The sequence below is a fragment of the Mesoplodon mirus genome, assembly GCF_964341445.2.
Source record: "Mesoplodon mirus genome assembly, chromosome: 13".
NCBI lineage: Eukaryota > Metazoa > Chordata > Mammalia > Artiodactyla > Ziphiidae > Mesoplodon > Mesoplodon mirus.
The window spans coordinates 69,991,912-70,004,097 of record NC_138989.1 but is presented as its reverse complement, the minus strand read 5'-3'; the positions used below and the strand labels follow the sequence as shown (position 1 = coordinate 70,004,097).

Below are 12,186 nucleotides of genomic sequence, written 5' to 3'. Positions count from 1 at the left end.
TTGTTGTCTTATCCCTACCCTGAGAATGTAAGCTCTGAGGGATTTTGGTGTTTTGTGAGTGATACTGTACCCAGCGTACGGTCAGTACCTGGCAGATAGTAGGCACTCAGTGTTCGTTCAGTGACTGAATGAAAGCTGCATGAGCTTTCGTTATCATACATGAATTATCTTGTTTGATCTTTATAAGAATCTTATGAATAGTTATTGTATTTACCCTCATTTACAGATGAAGAAAGTGACCTTAGAAAAATAAAGTCTTTGCTCCTCAAATTGGGGCATGAATATCTCTTGGGGATATGCAGAGCCACAGAATTAAAATGATATTAAATGATCAGTTTTCTTTTTTTCCTTTTGTGTTGTTTTTTTAAATTGAAGTATAATTGCTGTACAATATTATATAAGTTACAGGTGTATAATATATGATTCACAGTTTTTGAAGGTTACTACATTTATAGCCATTATAAAATACTGGCTGTATTCGCCATGTTGTATATGTTGTATATCCTTGTAGCTTATTTTATACCTAATAGTTTGTACCTCTTAGTCCCCTACCCCTATATTGCCCCTCCCCCCTTCCCTCTCCCTACTGGTAACCACTAGTTTGTTCTCTGTATCTGTGAGTCTGCTTCTTTCTTGTTATGTTCACTAGTTTGTTGTATTTTTTAGATTCCACATACAAGTGATATCATACAGTATTTGTCTTTCTCTGTCTGACTTATTTCAGATAGCATAATGCCCTCCAAGTCCATCCATGTTGCTGCAAATGGCAAAATTTCATTCTTTTATGGCTGAGTAGTATTCCATTGGAGGTGTCCAGTTTTGTTGAAGCATTTTGGGTAGGAGAGCAACATTTTTACATTAAAACAAACATGGCTAATTTCTAAAATAAAATGCAAAATTTGCATGCATTTTAAAGATAAAATGAATCCCCTAGGCGCTTTTTATAGAATATGTACAGTTCTGAACTATCATACAGTTTCAAAGCTAGGCTGAGGAAAGTGGTATTTAGAATATATAGTTTAAGTTCCTGCTGTTCAAACTATGCTATGTGGAGGCTTAACATGGTATACACAGCATGGGTGGTTTTAAAGGAATTATTTCTGTATCCTTAGGTTCTGAGAATGTACCTGAGATAGAGGTACAGGTTCTTTTTTCCCCAGTTCCTCTGCCATAGTCAACTCTCTCCCATTTTATAGAAGAGTAATACTCTTCTCGCTTGTGTGCAATTTTACCATGGTATAAAATGTTTGACCTCCAATAAAGGGACAATTTGAAATATTGGTGTTGATACTGAGAGAATGAATGACTTGGTAATAGTCAAGTCTTTCTACTAGTACAGTTCTTTGCCCGCAATAAAATTTACAGAGGACTTAATGTAGATGTCAATTATTGAAATTTTTGTTGGTTCGCTATGTGATATTTTGACATATAACTCAAAAGAAGTCCAAAAAATTGACAGACTAAAACTATCCATTTATGCGAACAAGGTTTCTTAGTATTATATCTATCAAAAAATGAAGAATAGGAATAGAATCGATATTAAATCTTATTCTATTCTAGCAATTAGGACTACTCATCTAAGGCTATGGAGTTAAATTTTAAATAAAAAATTTTCATGTATAGTTTTTATCTCTTATGTTTAATAATTATTAAAATGTATAATTTACTGTTTTTGGTCGGTTATATACTAATAATTGTAATAAACCAGAAAAAAAATTTTTTTTATCACTAAGAACTTTAAGGTCACAGAAAGTTAAAAAAATAACTTTATGATGTATAAATGATTAATTAAAGGTTTTCAAGTTTAAAATAAGAAATGATTCTGGGAATGGAATTGTTCAAAGGGAAAAAGGAGTATAATAAATGTATTGAAGATTTTGTTTATGTGTACATGGCTGATGGTGGGTATATTTAGATTCTGTTAGCTACATTTAACATGATGTAACAGTTTATTATTAAAGTGTCAGTATTTAAAATACCTTAGTAAGCTCATCCTCCCCAACTCTTTTTTTAAATTTAATTTTATTTATTTTTTTTATACAGCAGGTTCTTATTAGTCATCTATTTTATACATATTAGTGTATACATGTCAATCCCAATCTCCCAATTCATTCCCCACCCCCGCTCCCCAACTCTTTACATTAAAATGTGAAATACTTCAAAATGTAGGTGGGGTATATATATTTGCAAAAAATTTTTAAGGGTAGGAATGAAACAGTATTTGAAAACGACCGGTTTATGAAACATGCTCTGCATCACCTCTTTAGTTATCCTCTTTTCTAGCCTTAATCACATTAGATCACTGAAAGTTTACACAGTAATCCGACCACACTGGTTTAGTCCTTTTCAGATTCATCTTCACTGAGTTGTCCTTTAAATATGTTCTTGGCTTTTATGGAAGGTCATTGGAAAAAGAAAAAGCATTTGAAATCTGCTAAATATTTGTTCTGATGTTAAGTGTATTTAATTTTTTTTCTAGGTTTAATACCAGGACAGCTTTTGTTTTCCTCATTAATTGGTATGCTTCCTCCCTTCTGAGTGTGATATCTATGTAATTTAATATTTCTTTTTTCATCCACACCCCTAGAAAGTTCAGATCCACATTTGATGCTCAGCTCTAGTATCAGTCACTGTTAACCGTTTCAAAAGGAAATTTGTTTTCTCCTTGATTTTTAAAAATTAATTTATTGCATATTTGTCCTTTGTGAGTTTTAAGAGCCATCTCAGATATTTATTGGAAAGAGATGAAGTAAAAGTTTAAAAATTTTTTAAAAAGATTTATTTTTGTATTCATCCCAGGGGGATAGAATAAACCCTCAACAATTATTTGAGTTATTTGAATACTTCCAGCTTAATATACACATTATTATAAAATACATTAAATTTTGATTTGAGCGCTAGCCTGTATACTGAGAAGATTTATCAAAGGTTGGAAACTTTATTAGAATGTGTGTGTTTGTCAGTTTAGTTTTATGATATAAGGAACTTCTACTTTACTTTTTCTTGTATTGAAAGGGAGGATTTCAAATACATGAATAGCTTTAACTTGTCCCATAAAAAAAGTGTTTGCTTTGTAACTCCTAAGTTCATGGCAGATTGGTAGTTATTTAGAAAAACTCAGACAACAACTGGGCGTGAATTAACAGTGACTCTTTGACAGTCCTCAGGGGAGAATGGTAATAAAATTTACTGTTTTTGTGACAGTTTCTGGGAAAACCAGTTCGTCCAGCTTCTCAGATTATTCTACACGATACTGCTGTAGAATACAAAATCAATTAGTAAAAAATTATTTCTGTCTTCAGAGCTTTCAGACCAGTTTAAAAGAGAAAAAAATAAAACCAAAATAAGATCAACAGAAGAGCAAGGCAGCACACTCTTGAATAATCTCATTCCATGCCACTGGGAAATGAATTGTCTCATTGTCAGACAATGGAAGTTAATGGTATATTTTGAATACTTTTAGCCATAAATAAATTTTTATTAATTGTACCACAAACATAAGTTAATGAAAAAAATATCAATCTAACCATTGTAGCACAGGTCGTTTTACATGTTCCATGCTTCCTTCCAATCTGTGTGGATTCAGGATTTTATTGTTTTGAATAGCTTAGGCTAGTCTGTGCTTCCTCCAGTCATTCTTTGTAACAATGAGAAACTTACAGGCTCGACTGTGTTTGCTCATACAAACAGTTGTTATATACTTCTTTGTCTACTGATGCCATCTTCGTCATAATACCAGCAGAGTTTATTGTTCTTTATTAAAGAACAAAAACATTAAAAACCAAACAAGATATTGTTTAGTGGAAGATACTAATTATAACTACTTAGTGACAGGATAAGTTCTTCATAAGCATTTATGTGTTAAGCTTCTTTAGGATTGAATATTGGCTATGTTATAGGTTGGATGGCTTCACTTAGGGCCTCAGAATGCTCTAGATGTCATAAATCAGAGGGATCCAAACCTGCGCATCACAGAATTACCAGGAGAGCTTTAAAAAATACACATTTTTGGGCCTCACACTTTTCAGAGATGGCATCCTAAGTGGTTATTTTGCAGCCTGTTGGTCAAGTTTCCACAGCTCTAAGTTTTTTGGAAAACCATAAAGATAAGAAATTGAAATGCCTGAGAAATAATATTAGAGTTATTAAAGATGAATATGTCTCTTAAAGGTAAGCACATACATGGGGAGAAAATTGAGTGCAAGAAATGATAAGCATGCCCAGTAGGTACAAAAGATGTGTGTGTGTGTGTGTGTTTGGGGCTGGGGGGTAGAGGCATATTTAATAGTCCAAATAATACTGTAATTGTAATAATGATCAGATTAATTTATTGTGATCCTTACCTTTCTAGTCATCCTGATATTCTTTAAGCAGAGATCACAAACTCAGTACCTGTAGGGCTCAGACAGCTTTGCAAATGTGAATTGAAGACTTTTGCAAAAGAACAAACCTTGACACCTCTAGTGGCAGCCATTACTAATCAATAATGGCCTGCTTGGCCACATCAGTCCAGTATTTCTAGATCTTTGAGTTTTTAAGAGAAGCTAGAATTCTGCCTTTTATGTGAATTTTATTTGTAGATGTTGGCTTAATTTACTAAGGAAACTAAAAACTGAACAAAACACATCTATGGGTTAGACCTGGTCTCCCCGCCACCAACCTGCAGTCTTTGTTTTAGAGCAGTAGTTGTCCAAGTGTGGTCCCTGGACCAGCATCAGCATCACCTGGACCTTAATAGAAATGCAGTTTCCCAGGTCCTACCTCAGACCTCCTGAATCAGAATTTCTGGGAGTGAGGCCCAATAATCTGCTTTAATCAGCCCTCTGGGTGACTCTGATGCATGCCCAAGGTTGAGAACTGCTGTTCTGGAGTCTCAAAGTTGATATAATTTTTATTTGGAGATAGTTATAAAAGTTCATTGAATATCTTGTAGATGATTTATCAAGTATACTTCTATACTAAAATTATCTGATGTGTATTGCTTTCAGATGTATTTGAGCCTTTATGGTTTTTGCCAGACTCAGAATACACAGTGATTAAATCACATTTTGTTCTTTTTCTTCCCCTTTTTCCTCGCCTCTGACCCCACCTGATGTTAGAGTATTTCAGATGAGCTTAATAGCAATTCTGTGCCACATTTGCTTTTCATTAGAACATAACTTAATTTTTTTACTGGTTGATTAAAAATATATAAGTATATTGCCTGCCCTTCTGAAACTTCAATTTTAAGTTTTTTTTTAAAAAGCATTAAATGTGCTATAAAATATTAAAGAATATTTCCTTATTTTGTTACATTTTTCTAAATTGAGCTCTGTGGAATTACAACTTTCATTTCTAATTATCTTTTTTTTTTAATATAAAAGGGAAGGTTAACCTTTGTGGTTTTATGTAAGCCTGGCCCCCTGACAGCTCATGAGGTTATTTATATTTTAATGGCCAAGTGCACTATTAGTTTCCTCCATTCTCAGAATGTAGAAATGACTGCTTTTTGATTATTGTCCTGAAAACCCTCCTTCCTTTTGTGTAACCTAACCTTAAACATATTTGTTCACCTAAAAGTTCCTAGTATCTTGCTAATCAAATTAATTATGAATTTTAATATAATTTTCTTACATTTAAAAGAATACAGAAAGCTTTTTATTATGAGAAAACTTTGCATAAGTCTTACATAATAAAGTGATTAAAGTGTACTCCAGAGTATTTAAAATGCTGAGATTGAGAAGTTTGGAATAATCCAAGTTAAAGTAATACATATTGAATTAATAAAAATTCATCTAATTGTATTTATATATAATATTTATTAATTAAAACGCACTTATATCCACAGGGTAAGCCAGACTTGAATACAACATTGCCAATTAGACAAACAGCATCAATTTTCAAACAACCGGTAACCAAAGTCACAAATCATCCTAGTAATAAAGTGAAATCAGATCCACAACGAATGAATGAACAGCCACGTCAGGTAAGAATCTAACTGGTTCTCCAATCTTATTTTTCAGAAAATTCTGGTATCTTTACCAGATATAGTTCAAGTAAACTCTGGTTAAAATGGAATATATTTGGAAAGAAAATTGTTTTATATCCTAGGCTGTTACATGAATGCTGGAGAATAACTCTGATAAGACAACATTTAGGTAAAATGTTTTAAGAAAAAAATTAAGTTAATTAAAAAATCTAAAATTAATTATATGGACTCCACCTTTATGCTTTTGTGTGGTAATGTACGTCAGACTTGGTTCTGCTCTTCTTAGTTTTTTAAAGATTATCTTTCCAGGGATAATATTTCCTAAGGGGATGAAGCATGCAGTTTGTGTTGCTTAGTTTAAAAATATTTTCTATTATTTGGAAACTACTTTTTGTTCTGATTTCTTATGTCAAGAAAGCAGTCCCTCCCCTTTGGAAAAACAGAAGTAAATAAACTTTGTCAATATGGTATATTGTCCGGTGACTTCCATTTTTGTATAAATTGAATTTATTTTTCTCTTCCTTTATTGTTTCAAGCTGTATTCCACCAGAATCTTTTCTTAGAAAAAAAAGTATTATCTGAAAGGCCTCCCTGCTGCTTAATAATGCCACTTAGCCAGGGGAGGGAGACTTGACAAAACGCTTAAACTTTCCAAGTAGTCTTGCTCACTCACTCCCTAATTGTGGTCAAAAAGTTTAGGTACTTTGTGAAATTTTAGTAGCAATTGGGGTGAGGGAGCGGAGGGAGAAACATCGGTGCATTTTTTCTCTCCTTTCTCTGCCTCCTCCCACTTAAGGATTAGAAACACTGATTTACCTACGGCCAGTATCTTTTGCTCTCGTATTCCCCTTTTAGATGTCTCACTCCACCTTTTCATTTGAATTTTGTTTTTCGCTAGTCCCTCAAGTGTCTCATCTCCAGACTTCAAAAAGGATTGGGCCAAAACTTTCAGACAGTTGCTCTAGAAGAAACTACATAAAGTAATTCAGTTCCCACATCCTCTGTAGTGTTTTTTCCTCTTCAGGTGAGCCAGGAAAACAGAAGATATTTGGAGCCACATTGGATCAGCATCTTGCTATAGATGTCTCAAGATTTGAAGTTCTAAACTTGCTTTACTGTTGGTCCCCAAGAGATTCAACAGGGGCCATGTAAGTGTATCACATCCAATATAAAAGATGCGTACCTGCATGTGCCTTTAGGCTCTTGTCACCACTTAGGTTTTCTTTGGGCCATTCAGCTTTCTGTGCCAGGCTTTTCCCTTCTGTTTTACTACTGCACCCAGTGATAGCCACCAAACCACCGGCAGTTTTAGTATATTCATTCCAACAGGGAAGGAATTCTGCCATTCTGAACTTTGCCCACCTTGACAGAGCCATTCCCTGATTGTGTTCTTTCTTAGATACTGTCTAAAGTCTTGAACATCTTGTCCTTTGGCTTTTTGGTGATGTTAAAATCGTTTCCTTGTAAAGATTTTTATTAATCGAAAAATTTGCAAGTATATAATTGGGTAAGAAAGTTTGCTTCAAAAAGCCCAAAAGATAAAGAAAGTGGAATAACTAATAATATTAGTTCCATATTGAAAATCTGAGTTGTCTCATTGAGAACAGATGGTATTTAGTAAATTTTATCCTCATCTTTTCCTTGTCAAATCATTCTCCATATAGTCTGTGAACAAATACTTTGGTTAAAGACAAACCGAGTAGCCAATTATGGTCATTTTAACAGGAATTTAATTGTTTTCTGCACTTAAGTTCAGTCACAGATTTTAAAAACAGTAGTAATTATATTTACTGGGTGTTTATCTGGTTGTAGAGATATTGGCAACCTAGAGTTTTAAAGCTGAAGTAACCAGATTAGTTGCTTCTTATTCTTCGGCATGTTGAGTCGTTGTAAGTTTTCCTTCTTTAATTAACGTTTATGAGATTGTTCTCAAGTGAAAAGAATATGTCAAGAAAGCTAAATCATCTCCCGCCCTCACCAAAAAAAAACCCCACTTATGTCATTTTAACCCAGATCTTTTGAGGGTTTTTACCTTCCTTCTAGCTTTCAGAGACAGGAAGTGTTAAAATTATTTTGGAGGTTACTTCTCCAAATGTTTACACTGTTTTTCACATTATCCTCTTGTCACCTGACAATTGGTGCTGGACGTTTTTGATGACACTAAGACATTAGTTGTCTCTCCCGCTTCTTTATCCTGAACGTAAGAATTGAGAGAATACTTGACCACTGTCTCACTAACAGGATTTCAAAATACAGGACTGTGCATTGAGTAAACGCAGGAAAATAGTAAAGAGACAACTTCGGTATTAATGTGTTTTGAAATCATGATCTGTCATCCTGACCATTCCAGTTTAGATTCAGGATTTTAAGTAAAGGAAAGATGTTGATTTAATTATATTTTGACGTACATATGGCAGATGACTGCTAGTGAGCTATTATTGTTGAGGAGATAGTTGGCATAAAATACATAGGCAAAAATGATTATTCCAATTTTGCTACCTTTTGCATAGCTTCATTGAACTAGATTAGTAATATAAATTGCCAAATACTTCATTTGGAGAAGTTATTTTGAGCATAGAGTAAATAAATTAGACAATGAGGTTTCTATTTTTTTGAGGTTCCTGCAGATAGGTTTTTATCTTAACTGTATCACATTCTTTTAATAAGATATTCAAGCTAGTGGTATTGTAATTCCTTTCGGAGTGTTGAATTTTGAGACCTAGAACTAGGATTTGATTTTTAGATCTTTTACCTTGAATTGGTTTGAAGTGATTAGTTTAGATGTGAAGCAATCATAGAAATTCATAATTCTGTTTTTATATAACAAACATCATATGCCTAGTTCTGTCTAATATGGCAGTCTAATTTGAGTTCTATAAAATGTATAAATTATGAAATTCTAATGTACTGACTCCTTGAAAATGCCTTAGTTTTAAAAGGGCAAATTAGGGTATGTAAACAAAAGTGCATTAAACAGAATTCAGCAGTGATTTTTGCCTACAATTAAAATTATAAGGTAGAGATGGCATTTGTAAAAGCTGGTTATGATAGGGTAAGTAGCCAGCCAGTTTCATATATACTATTGGCATATTTAACATGTACTGTCTTGTCATTAGATTAAAAAGAAATCTTGACTGGGGTGGAGGGAATTCTACCAGTTATAAGACTCTTATCCCAAACAGTAAGATCTTTGAAATATCCTTATTTGGCCAGATATGTAAAACATGCCCCCAATTCTTTTTAATCTAATTGAATAGTGATTTTGCTGTTAAGGGTGTCTTTCCTAGCTTCCTTCTTTCAATATATGAAGAACTCACATGTCTGCTTCTTTCTTACTTCTTTAATGCTGTCATCTTTGACACTTTATGGTCTCTTGCTTTTTCTCTTTTTTTATCCTCAAATCAAAGAAACTTCATCTTTTGAGCCATTCCTTTTTCCTTTTAATTAAAGCCTATAGGCTTTAGGTGTTTCTGATAGTCTTTGAATATTAATTACATTTCTTACAGAATATTCTTTTTTTTACCCAAAAGTAAACATTTAAATCACCGAAGAAGTGGATTTAAATCTTCCATTTGATCCTAGATTTTTTTCCGTTTATTTTGTTAGCTAATTCTTTGTTCAAAGGGTATGAAACTTTCCTTTACTCCCTTCCAGAAATGTCTTTTTTTTAAATGATGTTTTTCCAGCTTTATTGAGGTGTAATTGACATATAACATCGTTAAGTTTAAGGTGTACAGTGTGACAATTTCTACATGTATACATTGCAAAATGATTACCAGAAAAAAGTTAGTTAATACATCTATTACCTTACATAATTACCATTTTTTTTGTTGTGGTGGTGATTGTGAGAACATTTAAGATCTCTCTTAACAACTTTCAGGTGTATAATACAGTATTGTTAACTGTAGTCACCATGCTGTACATTAGATCCCCAGAACTTATTCATCTTATAACTGGAAGTTCGTACGTTTTGATCAACATCTCCCCATTTTCCCTACCTTCAGCCCCTGGCAATCACCATTCTACTCTGTGTTTCTATGAGTTTGGTTTTTTGAGATTTCACATATAAGCAAGATCACACAGTGTTTGCCTTCTCTGTTTGACTTATTTCACTTAGCATAATGACCTCAAGTTTCATCTATGTTATCACAGATGGCAGGATTTCTTTCTTTTTTATGGATGATAATATTCCATTGTGTGTGTGTATATACATGTATATATATATATATATATATATATATATATATACATGTATACACACACACATTATCCATTCATCCATCAGTGGACACTTAGTTTGTTTCCATAACTTGGTTATTGTGAATAAAGTTGCAGTGAATATGGGGGTGCAGGTATCTCTTTGAGATGTTGATTTCATTTCCTTTGGATATATAGCCAGAAGTGAGATTGCTGGATCATATGGTAGTTCTATTTCTAATGTCTTGAGGAACCTTCAGATGTTTTCCATCATGGCTGTACCGATTTACATTCTTACCAGTAGTGAATGAGGGTTCCCTTTTCTCTACATCCTTGCCAGCACTTACATCTCATCTTTTTGATAATAACCAAGAGTGACTATTTTTACATGTTAGAAGAAACTTTCTAGGTGAAAGATAAATTTAAAAAACGTGCACTTTAAAGACATTGTGTGTGAAAAGTTTATAAAATATTTTAGTATTCAGTTGTTATAACCCTGAAAATTGCTGTTCATTCCAGGCATTTTAACATTTACTTCTTCCTAACCCCTGACTGTTATTTCTAGTTTAGTCTTTAGTAAAATGCTTTTATGATTAAGAAATAGATACGCTAAAGCACAGAGTTCCATGGAGGATATTATATTCCTTGTCTCTAGACAGATAAATTGGCTGCCTGGGCAGAAGAAATAGATGATATGTTGTCCAGTATTATTTAAAAGCATTATTCTGGGTGATGTTGGAAAGATGCCATATATATATATACATACTTTTTTTTTTTTTTTTTTTTTTTTGCGGTACGCGGGCCTCTCACTGTTGTGGCCTCTCCCGTTGCGGAGCACAGGCTCCAGACGCGCAGGCTCAGCGGCCATGGCTCACGGGCCCAGCCGCTCCGCGGCATGTGGGATCTTCCCAGACCGGGGCACGAACCCGCGTCCCCTGCATCGGCAGGCGGACTCTCAACCACTGCGCCACCAGGGAACCCCGGAAGTAGCTTTTTTATTACCCCTCTGGACTGAACTTGACCATATCTTGTGACCTAAAGCTAATACCAATATCTGTGCTTCCCAGATACATTCCCTCTTACCTTCTCAGACAGCTCACTCAATGGATTATGTCAGCTACCTTTCATCTTCAACTTCTTTCTAAACTGGCTTCTTCCCCAAAGCATTTAAATATATTCACATCTTCCCTACCTTAAAAATTTGTTTATTTTACTCTGTGTCTCCTTTAGAATTCATTTTCTTTCTTTTCCCTTTACAACCAAACTTCTTGGAGTTGTGTGTATTTACTATCTACTTTACCTCTTAGTTTTTATATCTCTGAAATACTACTTTTGTTCTCACTATGCCACTTGAACTGTTCTCATCAAGATTATTGATGATCCTAATTAAATTGGTTGAGCAAACTTCAGTCCTTACATTACTTGACCTGTTTTAGTATTAGGCACTCTTGACTACTCCTGCCTTCTGAAATACTGTCTTTTATTCTGTGACACTGTACTCTCTTGGTTTTCCTCCTTCTTTGTTTTTTCTCAGTCCCCATCCTATGTTCTTTCTTTGTCTATCTTTCAAAATGGTGGGGTTTCCTAGGGAATACTGTGCATTCTTCTCTGTATGTAAACCCTCCATGGATGATTTCACTCATTGTCATGGCTTCAGTTATCATCTATATGTTAATGATTTCCAAATTTACATCTTTATCCTGAGCTTCAGTTGTTTGTATCACTCAATCTACTAACATTGTTTGCTTAGAAGTCTCACCAGTATCTCTAATTCATCTTCCCAAACTTCACCATCATCCTTTCAAACCAGCTCTTTCTTCTATATGCTTTATCTCACTGTATGTACCACTGCCCACTTGGCCGCCTAAGCCAGAAACGTGAGCATCATCCTTGACTCTTCCCATCTCTTACCCCCAGATCTAATTAGCCAACAAGTCCTGTTGACTCTACCTCCTAAATATTCACTTGCTCCATCTCTCTACCAAGTAACTATCATTTCATCTCTCTGCTTCTTGTCTTAT

General features: G+C 34.1%; 1 protein-coding gene across 2 annotated transcripts in view; it reads left to right on the top strand.

Moving 5' to 3' along the window:
- Positions 1-12,186, top strand: part of MBD2 (methyl-CpG binding domain protein 2) — a 62,977-nt gene that overhangs the window by 22,355 nt on the left and 28,436 nt on the right. For both annotated transcript variants that reach the window (XM_082641441.1, XM_082641440.1), the window contains exon 3: positions 5,828-5,965. In XM_082641441.1, coding sequence (XP_082497567.1) covers positions 5,828-5,965 — 138 coding nt within the window. The remainder of the gene's footprint in view (positions 1-5,827; positions 5,966-12,186) is intronic.